Source organism: Myxine glutinosa, chromosome 12, assembly GCF_964187855.1.
Source record: "Myxine glutinosa chromosome 12, kmMyxGlut1.1, whole genome shotgun sequence".
Taxonomy (NCBI): Eukaryota; Metazoa; Chordata; class Myxini; order Myxiniformes; family Myxinidae; genus Myxine; species Myxine glutinosa.
In genome coordinates, this window is record NC_136272.1 from 13280227 (window position 1) to 13298960 (window position 18734).

General features: G+C 50.2%; 1 protein-coding gene across 5 annotated transcripts in view; it reads left to right on the forward strand.

Annotated features, from left to right (window-relative positions):
* Positions 1-18734, forward strand: part of BBS5 (Bardet-Biedl syndrome 5) — a 92396-nt gene that overhangs the window by 51496 nt on the left and 22166 nt on the right. For 4 of the 5 annotated variants that reach the window (XM_068133259.2, XM_068133261.2, XM_068133258.2 and 1 more), the window contains 2 exons: positions 811-906; positions 1609-1671. In XM_068133259.2, the coding sequence (XP_067989360.2) occupies positions 811-906; positions 1609-1671 (159 nt within the window). The remainder of the gene's footprint in view (positions 1-810; positions 907-1608; positions 1672-18734) is intronic. The other variant, XM_068133262.2, reaches the window with a different exon arrangement.

An 18734-nucleotide genomic window follows, 5' to 3' on the forward strand; every position in this document is an offset into this window, starting at 1 on the left:
CTGCCCCGACTCTCATTCCCCTGCCCCGACTCTCATGCCCCTGCCTCAGCTCTCATTCCCCTGCCTCAGCTCTCATGCCCCTGCCTCGGCTCTCATGCCCCTGCCTCGGCTCTCATGCCCCTGCCTCGACTCTCATGCCCCCCTGCCTCGACTCTCATGCCCCTGCCTCGACTCTCATGCCCCCTGCCTCGACTCTCATTCCCCTGCCCCGACTCTCATGCCCCTGCCTCAGCTCTCATTCCCCTGCCTCAGCTCTCATGCCCCTGCCTCGGCTCTCATGCCCCTGCCTCGGCTCTCATTCCCCTGCCTCAGCTCTCATGCCCCTGCCTCAACTCTCATTCCCCTGCCTCAGCTCTCATGCCCCTGCCTCAACTCTCATTCCCCTGCCTCGGCTCTCATTCCCCTGCCCCGACTCTCATGCCCCTGCCTCAGCTCTCATTCCCCTGCCTCAGCTCTCATGCCCCTGCCTCGGCTCTCATGCCCCTGCCTCGGCTCTCATTCCCCTGCCTCGGCTCTCATTCCCCTGCCTCAGCTCTCATGCCCCTGCCTCAACTCTCATTCCCCTGCCTCGGCTCTCATGCCCCCCTGCCTCGGCTCTCATGCCCCTGCCTCGGCTCTCATGCCCCTGCCTCGACTCTCACCCCTGCTTCGGCTCTCATATCCCCACTTCAGCTCTCACACCTCCTCCCCTCCCCCCCAAATCAGCTCTCATACACCAACTTTGTTATGACTGCATGTTTGTGAAACTTTTGAAGCTGATGGAGGGCTAACAATATGTAACACGTGTACTCGGACTTGTTCCACCTGCAGGGAAACCTTGGAACCTTTTTCATAACCAACGTGCGCCTCGTCTGGCATGCCAACCTGAACGACGCATTCAACATCAGCATGCCCTACCTACAAATTGTAACCACCTGCTACCTCTGCATGTGAACACACAAACACACGTGTTAATTATAATCTTTGCACTCTGCTCCTGCTATAACTTATGCATAATTATTGCTATGGCGCAAGTAAAACAATAACTTTTGTATTGCATTTGGCCAAAGTTTTGTATTGTCTTGTCCATTGTGAATAGACAAGATTATCCTTTCTGATAAATCCTGTAATGTACACATCTTGAGACGATTCCAAAGTGAATACTCTCCGTTATTCCATGATGAATGCCCCTGCCTCAGCTCTCATTACCCTGGTGTTGGCTTAGCAGTTAGGGTGCCGGCTTAGGATAACCTAGGATCCTCGGTTCGAATCCCCGTCGATCGCTGAATTAATGCCAGGGGGGTTGACTCAGCCTGTCATACCTTCCTTCCGAGGTCGGCTAATTGAGTACCAGTTCACTGGTAATTCCCTGCTTGTCGTTAAAGGCGGCAAAAAGGGTTGGCGTCAGGAAGGGCATCCGGCCGTAAAACATTGCTTCAAATAGGGGACCGAAAAACAACAACAACCACGGTTCCCGAAAAAGGCCAACCCCCGCTTGCGGGGAAAAATGGCCTCTAAAGGTGGTTTTTTAAATTTTTTTTTATTCCATGATGAACAATTCCTTCTGAAACAGATCGCTGAATTTGTGATGTTTCCTGAATTTTTTATATCTCTTTTTTTTTTTTGCAGCGCTCGGTAAAGCTCCGAGATTCAAAGTTCGGTCTCGCACTGGTTATTGAAACAACCCAACAGGTATGACGAGTTGTGTGGATGTAGGTAATTTTTTCTCGCATGCCGTATGCACGTTTAAACACACCAGTGGGATTGGTCCGTTTGACCAAATTTTCATTGGTCTTATCGGACTTTTGGCACACCTGCCTGCTGTACTGCTTGAACATAAGTTCAGCTTTCACCAAACACAGATGTGCTTGGGCCAGGGCGGGGCTTGAGACGAATAAGGGTGAGAAAAGGAAAGGAAGTTGGGAGCTATAAGGGAGAAAAGGTAGGTTTATGGAATGGGGAAGAAGGGGATAGAAAAGGGTTTTTGATATAAAGTTTAGGTTTGTGGAAGAGTTGGAACAGAAAATGGATCAGGATGCAACAGAATAAAAGGAACAGTAGAGAATGGAGAAGCACACCAACCGCAGGGTTGAAGGACAAAATAGAGGGAGACTTGAACAAAATGGATGTGGGGAACAATGAGGGGCAGGGGAAGACACATGGGGTGGACAAGATGTATACAGATGCAAACTCGGAGGAAGGAAAGACCTGGGAATTTGGAAAGAGGAGGGCTTGTGGAGGAGAGTGGTGTAAACGGGGGTAGAATAGATCATGGCTGGGGATGATCTGAGATGGTGGTGAACAGCTGTCTTGAAGACCTGGAGGGAAGAATGAGATTGAAGAGAATGTGGATGTTTGCTCCACAGGTGGAAAAAAAAAAACAGGAACAAATTGTTCCACATGGAGGTGAGCAGTGATTCTGGATTTTGGGAGTTTCACCAGAAGTCACAGTCAGAGAACAGGGGATGCAAGACCAGAAAGGAGGTGGTAGAAGACAGAGAGCACTGACCTGTCTGCGATGGGAAAGTGATAAGCCCGTAGACTCCGTTTCATCATGGGAGATTCCAATGATCTTGAAGGCCTTGGTTTCCAGTGTTGAGTTGAGCAAGGTGTGAGGCAGGAGCACCAGCCCAGAGGGGAGAGCAGTACTCCATCGAGATGTGGATTAAGGCTTTGTCGGTGGATAAGAGTTCAGGTGTGCCAAGGAAGGACCTTGCCTGACGGAAGATGCCCAGTCGCTAACTTTGGAGACCAACTTTGAAATGTGGTCTGCTCAAGAAAGATCATGGCTGACAGTGATACTAAAAGTTTGAGTGACTGTGACAGTTTAGTGACTGTCTAGGTCAGGGGTTCTTAACCTTTTTCCCTGTCAAGACCCCCAACGGATTGCCCATGATGTCCCCATACCCCCTTTGCCAGACTGTTGACTGACCAAGGCGCACCCAAGGTGCGCATAGCTATGGGGGGACTGGGGACATGTCCCCCTATAATTTTTTTGATTTCTAGGTGCTCTGTGGTGCATTGTGGGGGGTGTTTTTACTTTAATTGCCTATTTTTTTGGATGAAAATTGGTAACTTATTACTCAGAAAATGGGCCAAATTCGGGGATCCGGGCCTGATTCCCATTAGGTTCCAGTGTGACTTCAAAATATCTCAATAGCTTAGTTTTACATATGGTTAATTAGGAACAGAACAGGAAAGAAAATCATTCGGATTTCATCCCTATTTATTTCTTTGCTTGTTAACAAAGAAACAAAACAAACTAAACTAAAACATGCAAGTTTTACGCAAGCCGTTTTACTAATCCAGTGAGATTGTTGCTGCTGTTTTCGTGCAATCAGAATATGGAATCGAGGCACAGTTCGCGACGCCACTCACATATCGTCGGACACATCTCGTCGATTTCTCCACTTTGATTTCAGGTTCAATAATGCAGAGAAACCTGTTTCACAGAGATACGTAGTTGTGAAGGGAACCAACACATTCATTGCCCTCTTCGCCATCGCCATATTGTACACCGCTCCTTTCCTATGCCACCTCCAGGCATTGCAAATCGTCATTGCCGGGCACCGAAGGGGGCTCGGCAGTGACGCACGCTGAAAGAGAGTACTCAGTTTTCACTCTGGTTTCTTGTTTGTTTTCTTGGTTGTCCGGACGATATCTCAGCCATCCTTTGAGCTAGGAAGCTGAAATTTCGGCACAGTAGTGAGCAAGTCCTTTGTCAAATACGGTATTTTTTGTTTTTTGAATAATCAATTAATTGAGGAGTTATTTAATTATTAGCGTTTAATTAAGTACTTATTTAATTAATTAAATTTCATTTATCTTCTGACCATTATTAACTCAGGCACCTTTTGAGTTAGGAAGCTGATATTTGGACATGCCAATGACCAGGTGATTTGGCTGCAAAGGATATTTTTGATTTATTAATTAATCAATTAATCGATTAATTATTTAATTATTCGATTAATGACAAAAAAAATTTTTTTTTTTAAAGTTACAGATTCTGATGAAATAGTGGTAGTTTATGTGTTCTCTGACCAAATTGATTAATAATTTAATTTTTTTATGATTATTATTTATTTATTTTCATTATTAATCATTTATTTATTTTCTTTCTCATTTGGCCAATATCTCAGGCACCTTTTGAGCTGGGAAGCTAATATTTGGACATGAGTGACCAAGTGATGTGGCTATCAAGGATATTTTTGATTTATTGATTAATCATTTCATCTATTAAGTATTTATTGATTAATCGATTAATTATTTATTGAGTAATCAATTAATTATTTAATTTTTTATAAATGACTTATTTAATTAAATTTCTAAAAGATACATCTTCGGATGAAGCACTACTGGTTTAGTTATGCGATTAGCCAATTGATTATGAAAATATTTTGTGATAATCTTTTATTGATTTTAATTATACAATTAATCAATCAATTAGTGTACACCTCTCCCTCCCAATGCAGCCTCAATGAGCTGCACTGCGGTATTGCCGGGCGCCGGAGGCGCCCCGGCAATGCCGCGCTGCAGCATATTTAATTATTTGGCATGGGGCGGTGTACTTTGAATGTATGTGTACTTGTTTATTATATATTTAAAGTTGATATTTCATTGAATTTATTACAATTTATTATTATTATTTATTACAAGTCCCATACCCCAGATTTTGGTCCCCATACCCCTAAGGGGTATTAGACTGGTGGAAAAATGTTCAAATTCCACTTCAGGGGGTACGGAATGTTAGGAGCAGGCATCCATGTCAGCTAGTTAATATGACCCATACTGAACATATTTCAGGTGGATGCCCATTGATTTGGGCCTTTTTAATTTTTTTATACCAAAAACAAAATGGCCGGACAAATAGAAAATGTATAACTTAGAAAATGTCTGATAACTTCAGTTGTACTGAAGCTGTGGTTCTGAAATTTGACATATATCATCGCAGCAATACCAGTAAAGTGTCCAAGAAGTATTAGGCCATTCCATAACGAATTGATAAAGTTATATACAGATCAGTCACAAAAATGTACAAAAAATCTCAAAGCTGAACTCTGTTAATTTTCAAATCACGCGACTTATCTTGACTTTTACTGTGGGTATGTTTGTGAGTTTGGTATATTTTACTCCAGTGATACCAGTAAGATGTCCTGCAAATATCATGCCAAACTATACATATTTGATAAAGTTATGTGCATATTTATATACAATAGTCAGATTTGACTATTAAGAAAAATATGTTAACCTTTACCAAAAATATGGTTCTGAAATGTTGCATTTGTATCTCATTGATACCTATGAATTGTTCTAAATATATGAATTGTCCTAAATATATTGATGCAAAGATATTATGTTTTAATCACATGTTAAAATCATTTATTATATAATAAATTATTTTAGCATAATGTGATTTTAGCATATGTGTTTAAAACATAATTTCACCAAATCATTAGGCGTTAAACCTCTCACAAACTTGAAACTCATTATGGAAAGATTCACGTATTTTCTGTTCGTATCCACCATGTTGGGCGCGGCCGGAAGTGCCTCGTTATCAGGTCAGCTTCACTTCCGGTGTTTCCGCTTCCGTTCAGCGTCAGTGTTGCCTGATGTTCAGACCGATGACCGATGTTTGAGATGAACTTCAGCTTTTCACCAGCTATACAGGTGCAGCATTGATCTTTTTTGGCTTGAACACGGACATCTTTGCGACGGGAAAACGCTGATTGAAAAGTTTGATACCTACAGCCCGCAGTCCGGCTATCGTGAAGTCGGGCTGCACAAATTTCAATTTTTTATAGGATTCGACATTACGGCAGTAATGGGACGGCACGGTCGGGACGCCACGTAAAAATGCCGGCAGAAACTGGCTATCATATTATGCAATTTCTGATGTTTGCAGGATGTGGTGAACTGAGTTGAGCTTCAACATGGAATCCAAGGTAAAATGCCAGAGCCAAAAGCGGAGTTCTGACACAAGTACTGACTGGACCCTCTGCATCTTCTGTCAAAACAGAGACCCAAAGAAACCAACGAGAAACCTCGGAGACGCCGGAATTCAAAGAGTCCGTGAAGCCGCTGCAGAGCGCAAGAAGTACAATGACTCTGAGAACTGGCACACTGTTGAAAGAATTCAAAACATTGACTTTAAGGAAATCACAAAACAGACTGAAGTCCTGAATCACAAAGACTGCTATTCGACGTTTACAAGTTCGTTCAAAATAACTCGACTCAGGAAAAAATATGAAAGCACTCTTGCCACCTCAAGCAGTGCACCTGAGACAAGTTCACCACCGAGACAATCTCTACGCAGTAAACTGTCCATTATGGACACTGATTTGTGCTTTTTCTGCCAAGAGAAAAGTTGCAAACAAACGTATTTGGTCGCTACCTTTGATGTTTCTGACAAAATTCTCCAAGGAGCTCAAACAGACCCTGTGTTGCGGTGTCGCCTGGCAGGAGTAAGTGATCTCGTGGCTGCTGATGCCAGGTATCATCTTAAGTGTTATGTACAGTTCAATAGAAAAGCATCGAAATCTAGTACAAGCACAACTCAAACGTCCAGAGATATCTGCTTTGAGAAAGTCGCATCTGAAGTATCGACTGGACTGGCCCGAGGTGAAATCCATACGCTTCTAGACGTTTGGGAAAGGTACAGGTCTTTGCTCAGCGAATTCGGCATTGACGCTGGACCATACCGGGACAATAAATCCCGCCTCAAAGAGAAACTACACCGACTTCTTCCAGGACAGATCAACTTTGTACCTCAACTCGATCCACATCAACCACAATTGTTGTTTTCCACACTGTCATCTAAGATCGCTGTTCAGACACAGAAAAGGCGTTCGGATGAAATGGAGACAAAGAGAAATATGGATGATCTTAGGCCAACCCAGTTCTCGCGCTCAGAGACAGAAGAGTTGTTGACCTTGCATCACTGCGCGTTACGCATTAGAGGTGACATCAGTTCTCGTCCAGGCCTAAATAATTGCACGTCAGTTAGTAAGGAGAGTGCCGAAAAGATTGTACCGGAGAGCTTGTTTCTATTCCTCAGTATTTTGCTGTCTGGGGAAGTGGACGGACAGGCTGACGATAAATTTGTGAAGCGAACTGCTTTGAGCATAAGTCAAGACCTAGTCTACGCAGTGTCGAAGCACAAAACGCTCACACCAAAACACGTTGGACTTGGCCTAGCAATTCATCAGGCAACACGTTCAAAATCGTTGATTGAACTCATCCATCACGCAGGACACTGTCCCAGCTATGACCAGATACGTAGACTGGACACAACTCTTGGAGTTCAAAATCTGCAACACTTCGCAGATTGCAACAATACTCCTGTCCCTTCAAATATATCATCCAACAAGTTTTGCCAATACGCTGCTGATAACATCGACATTATCGAAGAAACGTTAGATGGTATGGGGACGTTTCATGCGACGCAGATGGTAGTTTACCAGAGAGGGACCCCTCAACATCAGCAACAGGAAGTACTTCCTCTTGGAAAGTCAAGGTCCTTGAAGGTCCCTCCCGAACTTCATCGTTTGGAGAAAGTCACTCGCCAATCTTCTCGAGAAGATCCTAAATTCACAGCCACCTTGAATGAGACGATGTTTACCCCAGATGATCAGGTGTCTGACGAAGCTTCTGCCCGAGATATGGCCTGGATTCTCTCTCGCATCTATGGCTCTAACAGTGACGATGTGCCAGCGTGGACCGGGTTCAACCAAGTTACAACACAAGACAAACACGAGCTCTGCACAATCGGGTATTTGCCGCTCCTCAACGCCCCGGCCCACGAGAACGACACGCTGTGGACAGTTATGATGCGATGCCTGAGGATTTCCAACATTATAAATCCTGGCCAGTCCACAGTCATTACTCTGGACCAGCAGCTGTACTGCAAGGCCAAGGAAATATAGTGGGCAAACAGTAATGAATGCAAAACGATATTCTTGCGACTTGGGGGGTTCCACATTGTCAAGAATTTCATGTGTGTGATTGGAAATCATTTTGCAGACTCTAGTCTTACGGAGGTGTGGGCGGAGAGTTCCGTTTTTGGAGAGAATACAGCTCAAAATAACATGCAGGCCAAATCGTACAACCGGGCTATTCGTGCACACAAGCTAACATTTGAAGCTGTTTGGAAAACACTCTGGCCGACATTCATCGTATGGGCTAAAGATCACCAAGTAGAAGAAGTTGAGCTCCAAACATTATCAGTCCACGTCGTAGAAGCTTTGGAAGCACACAATGAGCGAGATGTGACCAGCAACAAAGTCAAAGCACTGAAAGACGCAGTTCAGCACTCCAGAATAACAAGACTGTTGGACGACTTCCAAGAGACACAACCACCCACTACCAGATTTTGGGTGACGTACATCAAAATGATCTCCATCTTGTTGCTGTTCCTGCGTGCAGAGAGAACTGGAAATTGGAACCTACATAAATCGTCCTTTGCTGCAATGTTACCCTGGTTTGCTCAGTATGACCACGCAAACTACACTCGCTGGGGGGCAGTGTATCTTGCTGACATTATGATCCGTGAAACAAGCCATGTTCACCAGGAGTTCATGAATGGAAATTTTGTGGTCAAGACAACCAATAACACATTCAATCAGCTATCGACGGATCAAGCCTTAGAGCACGTCAACAAAGTCGGCAAAGTTGCCGGTGGTCTTGTAGGAATAATGAGATCAGAAGGAGCAAGAGATCAATGGTGCCTCACATTCAACGAACGGAGCAGAATAGTAGACGACACAAGCGCCATGTTGGACATGCATGCTACAGATGAAGACTACAACCCTTCTTATGTAAAAGAAGCCGGACCCTCAAGACTAAAGCGGGACAAGGAAGATGTTCAGAAGATTGTCGACCAACTGAAGAAATTCGGCATTTTTCAACACCAAAATCTAGCTGTCGTTAGCCTGGCCACTCGAGATGTAGCTTCTCCTCAAATAACGGAATGTCTTCTGACAGCACATGCACAAGGGCAAGACAAATTGAAAGAATTTGTGGGCTTACGTCTCATCACGAAAAAAGTGGGATTCCATGACAAGCTCAGACAGTCGAAAAGCCTGACGCTGAAAAGCATGTATCAGGTCCAGAACAAAAATTCGACTCTGAAACAAAAACTCGTCAAAGCAGACCGTAACCTCTTTCAACGCTTGCTTGTTTCAAAAGAAGCTGGACGCGAGGTGGACCTGAAGGAAATCCTCAGCCATGAACTTTCGCCGGTTCCTCTATCACTTGCAGACACATCCGGAGCAATGCGATCCACAAACAAAGCAGCTCTCGGAAATATCCTTCAGACAAGAACAACTGTAGAGAAAGAGCCGCCGACAGCAAATCTGAAAACGTGTGTAATCATCGATGGCCAGGCACTTGTTCAAGCAATCGGCAAACCTGCAAATGCCCACAATTTTGGACAACTCGCAGACCGGTTCGTAGCCTCTGTCTTCAGTCACTTCAGTGACACTTGCTCCAGAGTTGACGTTGTATTTGATAGGTATGAAGCACATACCATCAAGGACACCACTCGGATTTTACGGACCGGGAAAACCCGGCCAATACGTCGCAAAGTGGACAACAGGGATGTGCCATTACCCGTCAACTGGAGGCAATTTATTGACCTCCCAGAAAACAAGCAAGACCTGGAACACTTTTTGAGCATGGAGCTCATTCGTCAAGCAAGGTCGACTCAACCGAATCGTGAAGTCGTGACATCTGGCGGATTCCATGACCGAACGGCGGTTGAGTCATCCCGTGGAACGGACGTCAACTCCCTCAAATCAAACCACGATGAAGCTGATACCAGAATATTGTTACACGCCAAGTCTGTGACAGATCTTGGGTTTGAGCGTCTGATCATTTGTTCCAGGGACACAGACGTCCTTGTTCTCCTCGTTCACTTTGCCAGTGACTTATCTGGAGAGCTTTGGTTGCAAACGGGAACAGCGAAGCAACGGAGCTTTGTTGCTGTGCACGCTGTAGACCTTGATCCAGCTCCCCGCCACAATCTTCCAGCATTCCATGCCCTCTCGGGCTGCGACACAGTCAGTCAATTTTGTGGCATTGGCAAAACAATAGCATGGAAAACGTTCATCAAGAACTGTCCCTTATTGGACGGGCTCGGACGCGGCACACTTACTGAAAGAACACTGACAGATGTAGAGAGCTTCATCTGCAGACTGTATTCAAACAATGATAACAACACAAACATCAATGACGTGCGTTTCAAAATGTTCCTCAAAGGTCACAAAGAACCAGAGAAGTTGCCACCAACCCGATCTTCTCTGAAGCTGCATATCAAGCGAGCACACCATCAGTGTACAATTTGGCTCTCTTCACTGATCGCACAACCAGATATATCTTCCCCGGTGGGAAATGGATGGAACAAGGACGGTACAACTGGAAATATACTTCCTCATTTGATGAGTGATAAACCATTTCCAGAGGTTTACCTCAAGCTTACACAATGCCAGTGTAAGAATTGCGAATCTCACAGATGCAGTTGTCGTCTTAAGGAGCTAAGATGTACCGCTGGTTGTGGTTGCGCTGACGGAACGTGTCGGAATCCTTTGAACAGTGCCCAAGATGACTCGGACTACACCACCGAAGACTGATGTTAATATTATCCCAACACAGTTTTTTTTTTGAAATCAAACGAACTTCATCAAAGTATGTCCGTACATTTGTACAAGCTCAATATAATGCATCAAGATGTAATTTTCTTAGATTTTCAGAGCATTTTTTCATGTTTGTCTCTCCATAGGGAAAGAAATAGATAAAATATCACTTAGATCGTTTGAGGAAGATGTGTGTATTATTATAATATGTCCAAATACAGCAAATTTCATTGTTATCCTGTATAAATACAAAGTTGTGTAATTTTATTACAATCCGGAGTTTTCGGAGTTTTCGATAATGGCGGCCACTTTGTTTTGGCTGTATAATATTTAAAAAGGCCAAATTTGATGGGCATCCACTTGAAATATGTTCACTATGAACCACTTTAACAGTCTGACATGGATGCCAGCTCCTAACATTCCGTACTCCCTAAAGTGATTTCTAGGCCCCTTTTCAGATTTTGCCTCTAGTCTATATGGATACCCCAGGTTAAGAACCCCAGGTCTAGGAGATTGGGAGGAGATAGAAGAAGGGGGATGTGAGAGGGGCCGCGGTTTTGGGTTTTTTGCCATTTTTGCACATGTCATGTGATAGATTAATCCAAATTGATAGATACTGGAGAAATACCCTTCTGGCCTGGGAGGCCAGAAGCAAACAGGCAATGCAGATATGGCGAATGCTAAAGCATGAAACCAATAAATTCCACATTCCTGTAGCACCTTCAGTCGCACGTGAGACATGGACAGCAAGTTCGTGAAAGGCTTCCATGAAAAACGTACCTGTTCGCAAAGAAACGGGTACGTTCACGTATAGAAACATCGATCGTGGGACCGTGGCGAATCTGCATATGGCGATGGGAAAATATCAGAAATTGAAGGTTTTTTTTATTTTAAACGATTCATATAAAAACATCCGATGAATCATATCACACGCAAATCATCGAAATCTAAACGATATTTAGAATTTCAATAAAAGCCACATCACTGTTCATATCGGTAAATATTATTCCATCGTGTTTCAAATCGTGATCGATACAACATGATCGTGATGATCGTGGTCGTGAATCGTGATCGATAATAGTGTTCACAATCGCTATGTCGTATGTGCTCCCGATACGTGTACCAAATTCCCGATACGTGTAACTGTACCAAATCAACAGTTAAAAGGATTTTGAGCCGATAGGTGTTACGACCTTGGCAAGATCGATGGAGACAGCGATCTGTTAGATCTGATCCTCCTTCATGCCGACGTGCAGATCCTCCTTCATGCCACATCCGATCGGTGCAGCCGTGCAGCGATCGGTGCAGTCGTTTGTGTGGCACACGGTGCAGCGATCGGTGCAGTCGTTTGTGCGGCACACTGTGCAGTGATCGGTGCAGTCGTTTGTGCGGCACACTGTGCAGTGATCGGTGCAGTCGTTTGTGCGGCACACGGTGCAGTGATCGGTGCAGCCATTTGTGCGGCACACGGTGCAGCGATCGGTGCAAACGTGGACTCCCACACTGCCACATCCTGCTGATACTTGCTCCCGCATGACGTTATTTTCCCGGGTGCCGCACAAACGGCTGCACCGATCGAGATTTAACGGATGTTTATATAAATCGTTTAAAAGAAAATAAGGCTTCAATTTCCGATATTTAGCCTTTTCATTTGGGCCTCACAATTGAAGCCCCGCCCATAGGGCGGGTACCGTTGCTCGACGTAAGAAGACGTCACAATGAACGTCATGCAAATGCGAATGTTATGCGGGAGTCCAAACCCAAGAATTCTGGAGACTAAAGCTGAAATTGGGAAAACTAAATAGTGTGGCGGACACGAAAGCTCACTGGCATGAGGGCATCATTCCGCGCACCAAGTGGGCGGCGGCCACGCCCGAGGGGTAGGCGTGGCCGCGGGATATACACCGGGCGCGTAGCCCGGAGCGCTCCAGTGCTACAGTTGAGCTCTTGTAATAAAGACTCTTGAACCTACCGTGTTGTCCGCTTCCTCCTTGTTATACAAGTAGCGCGCGTAGCACCGCGCTTCATTGGTGACCCTCCGACGTTCTGGTCAGCCGTCGCTGACCACCCAACCCCGCCACAGCAATGGCAACCAACGCGGTCCAAATCAAACTCCCCGAGTTCTGGGAGGCTCAAGCCGAAGTTTGGTTCCTGCAGGCAGAAGCCCAGTTCCGACTTCGAGGCATCACGGTGGACGAGACCAGGTACTGCCACGTGGTCGCTTCCCTCGGGCCCGGCACGGCCGCCCGCATCGTGTCAGTCCTGAGGAACCCACCGGCCGACGACAGGTACGAGGCGATCAAGCGTCTCCTCCTCGCCACGTTCGGCCTCACGGTGGACGCTCGGGCCGACCGCCTCCTGGACCTCCCCGAGCTCGGTGACACACGACCGTCGGTCCGTATGGACCACATGCTGTCGTTGATGGGCGACGAAACCCCGAACGCTCTATTCCGGGCGTTATTTCGACGCCAGCTGCTGGCACGAGGCCGCCTCGCGTTGGCCGGTTCTGCGACGACGGAACCCCAAGCTCTCGCTGCCGAGGCCGACAGGTTCTTCGCGGCTTTGGACACCCAGGCGAGTTTTGGTGCGGCCGTCGCGGCTCTCGGGGCTGACCCTGATGCTGATGCACCACGCCTCGTGGATCTCGAGGCTGATGCGCACTTCGTGTCCGCCACCACGCCCCGCCCACTGCCGCGGAAAAAACCGCGGCCTCCGCCGCCTTCGCCGCAAACCTGGTGTTTTTTCCACGCCCAGTTCGGCCACAAGGCTCGGCAATGTCGCCCGCCGTGCTCATTCGGCAGGTCGGGAAACGCCCGGGCCGGCCCTCGGTAGTGGCACTGAGCGCCGGCCGTTCAAACAGCCTACTGTTCATCACGGACACCTTATCCGGGCGCCGTTACCTGTGTGACACGGGAGCGCAGGTGAGTGTCGTTCCCGCTGGTACGTCCGACAAGCAGTCCGTGGGCCGGGGCCCCGCGCTGCTTGCTGCCAACGGTACGTCCATTCGCACGTACGGAAAACGCTGCCTTTCTCTGCGGTTCGGAGGGCAGGTTTTCCGGTGGTCGTTCGTCACTGCCGACGTGCCTATGGCACTGCTTGGCGCAGACTTCCTCTGTGCCAATGGCCTGTTGGTGGACGTAAAGCACAGAAGGCTTGTCCAGGCTGAGACGTTCAGCTCGCTCGCGTGCGCACTGCCCGCCTCGTTGAGCAGCTCCCGGAGCGGCTCATCGAGCGGCTCGCCGAGCGGCTTGCTGAGCGGTTCGGTTCCGGCCAGGTTCATCTGTACGCTTCCGGCAGCGAACGAATTCACCCGCCTCCTCGCTGGTTTCCCGGCCCTCACGCGGCCCACCTTCTCGGCGGGGGCCGTCAAGCACGGGGTGGAACACCACATCCCCACCGCCGGGCCACCGGTCTATGCCCGGGCACGCCGCCTCGAGCCGACGAAGCTCGCGGTAGCTAAAGCGGAGTTAGCTATGCTGGAGCGACTCGGCATCGTGCGGCGCTCCGAGAGTGCTTGGGCGTCGCCGCTTCACATTGTGCCAAAGCCCGGCGGGGGATGGCGACCGTGCGGGGACTACCGGCGCCTCAACGACGCCACCACCCCCGACCGCTACCCCGTCCCCTACATTCAGGACTTCTCCGCCCGGTTGGCGGGCATGTCCTTCTTTTCGAAGGTGGACCTCATACGCGGCTACCATCAGGTCCCCGTCAGGCCGGAGGACATCCCGAAGACGGCGGTCATCACGCCATTCGGACTTTTCGAATTTCTTTGGATGCCCTTCGGTTTGAAGAATGCGGCTCAGGCGTTCCAGCGACTAATGGACAGCGTCTTGCGCGACTTGGATTTCGTCTACGTCTACCTGGACGACATCCTCGTCGCCAGCGCGTCCCGCGAAGAGCACCTACACCATCTCCGCACGCTCTTCGAACGTCTGGGCCAGCATGGTCTCATCGTGAACCCCGCCAAGTGCCGGTTCGGAGTCGCCGACATCGACTTTTTGGGGCACCGCGTCACCAGGCACGGTGCCGTCCCCCTACCAGCCAAGGTGGAGGCGGTGAAGGGGTTTCCGTGCCCCCGCGCGATCAAGGGGCTCCAGGAGTTCCTGGGCATGCTAAACTTTTACCATCGGTTCCTGCCCCGCATCGCCCAGATCCTGCGCCCCTTGCACGAGGCCCTCCGAGGCAAGCCGGGCAAAGGTGACGTTACCTGGACCGAGCAGATGGACGCGGCGTTCGCGGGCGCAAAGCTCGCCTTGGCTAACGCCACCATGCTCGCGCACCGGGCGCCCGATGCACCGATCGCCCTCACCACCGACGCCTCGGACTACGCGGTGGGCGCGGTGCACGAGCAATGGGTGCGTGGTGCCTGGCAACTGCTGGCATTCTTCAGCCGGCAGCTTCGCCCGCCCGAACGCCGTTATAGTACCTTCGACCGTGAGTTGCTCGGGCTTCACCTGGCGGTCAGGCACTTCCGCCATCTGCTCGAGGGCCGTGCGTTCACGGCCTTCGTCGACCACAAGCCACTGGTCTTCGCGATGGGCAAGGTCGCCAAGCCGTGGTCGGCCCGGCAGCAGCGTCACCTCTCGGCCGTGTCCGAATATACAACGGACATCCGGCACGTCGCGGGGAAGGACAACCCGGTGGCGGATTGCCTTTCCCGGTCCGTCGCCCACGCAGTCCACCTTGGCATCGACTATACCTGGATGGCGGCGGACCAGGCCGCCGACCCCGGCGTCCAGGCCTTGCGGACCGCCGTCACGGGCCTCCGCATCACCGAGGTGCCGTTCGACGGCGCGGGCACAGCCCTCTTGTGCGACGTCTCCCTCGGGCGGCCTCGCCCCATCGTGCCCACGGGCTGGCAGCGCCAGGTTTTTGACGCCATCCACGGCCTGTCTCACCCGGGCACGAAGGCCTCCCAGAGGTTGGTCGCCGACAAGTTTGTCTGGCATCGCCTCCGGAAGGCCGTCTGCGGCTGGACCAGGACGTGCCTCACGTGCCAGCGCGCGAAGGTGCACCGGCACACCCAGGCCCCATTGGCCCCGTTCACGGTGCCGGAACGTAGGTTCGCCCACGTGCATGTGGACCTGGTGGGACCTCTGCCCCCCTCGCGGGGTTTCACCCATGTCCTGACAATGGTGGACCGCACCACCCGGTGGCCGGAGGCCGTGCCTTTGGCGGCGACGACGGCGGCGGACGTCGCGCAGGTGTTCATCGCCACCTGGGTCGTCCGGTTCGGTACCCCCCTCGGACATCTCGTCCGACCGCGGCCCCCAGTTCACCTCGGAGCTCTGGGGGGCGGTCACGCGGGGGCTCGGGGTCCAGCTGCACCGAACCACGGCCTACCACCCCCAGGCCAATGGCCTGTGCGAGCGCTTCTACCGCTCGTTTAAGGCCGCGCTCCGGGCCACCCTCCGTGACGGCGGCTGGGTCGACAGGCTCCCCTGGGTCCTGCTGGGCCTCCGGACGGCGCCCAAGGACGGCCTGCACGCATCCGCGGCGGAGTTGGTCTTCAGACAACCGCTGCGGGTGCCGGGCGAGTTCCTCCCCGACCCCACGGCACCATGGTCCGCGGCGCAGGGGCGCTCCGCGCTGCAGGAGACAGCCCGGAGGTTCGCCCCAGTGCCGATGGCGCACCACGGGCACCCGCCTACGCACGTCGCCCCGGAGCTTCGCACCGCGGAGTACGTCTTCATCCGGCACGACGCCCACCGGACACCACTGCGGCCCCCGTACGACGGGCCTTTCCGCGTGCTGGAGACCGGGGTGAAACATTTCACCTTGGACATCGGCGGTACTCCCGACCGCGTCTCGGTGGATCGCCTCAAGCCGGCCCACCTCGACGTGGACCACCCACCGCCGGTGGCTCGGCCCCCGCGTCGGGGCCGCCGCCCTGCGGGCGGACCCCCGGCACCGCCCAGGCCCGCCGGCGCGCCGCCCCCCGATCCTGCACCCATCCCGGGTGCAGCCGGAGGCATCCCAGCTGGCATCTCTGCACCCCGGACGCCGCCGGTCGCCAGAGGGCGCTTCGGCCGGGTCATCCGTTTGCCCCGCAAACTGGCCCTCCAGGTGTGCGGGAATTCTGGGGGGGCGCGTGTGGCGGACACGAAAGCTCACTGGCGTGAGGGCATCATTCCGTGCACCAAGTGGGCGGCGGCCACGCCCGAGGGGTAGGCGTGGCCGCGGGACATACACGGGGCGCGCAGCCCGGAGCGCTCCAGTGCTACAGTTGAGCTCTTGTAATAAACTCTTGAACCTACTGCGTTGTCCGCTTCATCCTTGTTATACAAGTGGCGCGTGTAGCACCGCGCTTCAATAGCATCTTTTACTCCTGGGGATCCCAGGATTATCCACCCAAAAAATCGTTACGATCGGTTTTTTTTTTTTTTTGTATACAAGATCGAGGCTCGTGAAAGAGCGAAATGCAGTTCAGCAGTTTTTACGGCACCTTCAAACAGACAGATAGACATTTGGTGAATTATAGTAAAGATATTGTTACAGACGCGGTGGTGGATGTTAGTTTACTGAGCGGTTTGGTATGACCACGTCTGCACAGTTTACCCGATTATGCTCGAACGTTGACTAGTCGCGCTACGCTAGATCAATGAAGGAAAAGGACACACGGCTGGGTTCAAATGACACGACACCAAGGGTTCAGTTCTCAAGACCTCCGGAGGAGGTTATATTCGTTCGGAAGGTTAGATTACAACTACAAGAGGGACACCATAGAAAGACAGGCACTTAGACACACTTATATTAACCCCAACAGACGACAGATAAACGGGACAAAAACTGACTCACACGGGGATTGATGGCAAGGAAAGGCAGGATCGATGGCTCCAGGTGCACCTGGGCTCAGGGCAGAATCGACCCGGTTCGGTCCGGTCCAAAGATGCGGGGAGGTATCGTCGCGCTGGGGGTGGCGGTGGCTTCCTCTGCTCTCCGTAGTTCAGGCGCATCTGACGTCACGTCCGGTACGTGGCCGCGTATATCCGGCGGGGAGTGACACGCCCTCGGCTCGTTAGCTCCGCCCCAGATGGAATCGGCACGTTGCTTCTCATTGGGTGCGTGCGGGGGGGTTACCGGCTCCGCCCTTGACGAGGGGCTGACAAGGAGCCCCTTCGTGGTAACCCCGTCGGAGCGCATGGTCATGGCGGCTAACCGAGCCGGTGTGAGGACGCACACTCCCCCCGCGCGCCGTTGTTGTAGTTGTTGTTGTTGTTTCATGGGGAAGATGGGAGGAGGTAAGGGAAGGTCCTAAACTCACTACTGGTGCCATACAATCACATTCTGGTGCAATGAAGAGTCAGAATTAATGGAAACGAGTCCTTAACTGACATAGACTAAGAATAACTAGCAAGATGTCCGAAAGTTGTCTACGTGAGATGCGGTGGACCTGGGCACGACATTTAATGGGGGAAAAAGGGGAAGGTCGGTTCTACAGAGTGTTGTTTACAGACAATGGGACTAGGGAATGGGGGATTGGGGATAGTTGGGGAGTATTGGGGAAATAGGGGAATATTTACAAGCGGATATGGAGGCCAAATTCCATATTCGCAACAATATAATCTGTATCAAGATGAGGAATTCGAAAAATGTATTTTATTTATTTTATACTCAAAGGCAAAAGTTATTGTGACACACAAACAACAAACAGAATCAGTGTTAAACTTTTACTGCCGCGAATGAAATGTTATTACATGTAAAGACAAATGTTTCAAGGTATGGTAACGATCAACAGTCCATAAGAACAGTGCACCTGGCATATGCAAATGAGCCACAACACAAGAGGGGGTTCACAAGCAAGTTCACACGGTCAGTAACGAGTGTGTCCACCTTGTGCATTGATGCAGTCCTGGCACCTCCGCCTCATTGAGGCCACTAAACGTCGATGAAAGTCCTTGGGAAGATCATTCCATATCCGAGGAAGGATTTGGCGGAGTTCCTGCAGCGTTTTTGGAGGATTCGGATGACGTCGTAAACGTCGCTCCATTTCATCCCAGACGTGTTCAATGGGTGACAAATCAGGGGATCTTGCAGGCCAGGGTAACACATTAACATTGTTCTGATTAAGATACTGCTGTACAACTCGAGCAACGTGTGGTCTGGCGTTATCGTGTTGAAACGTCA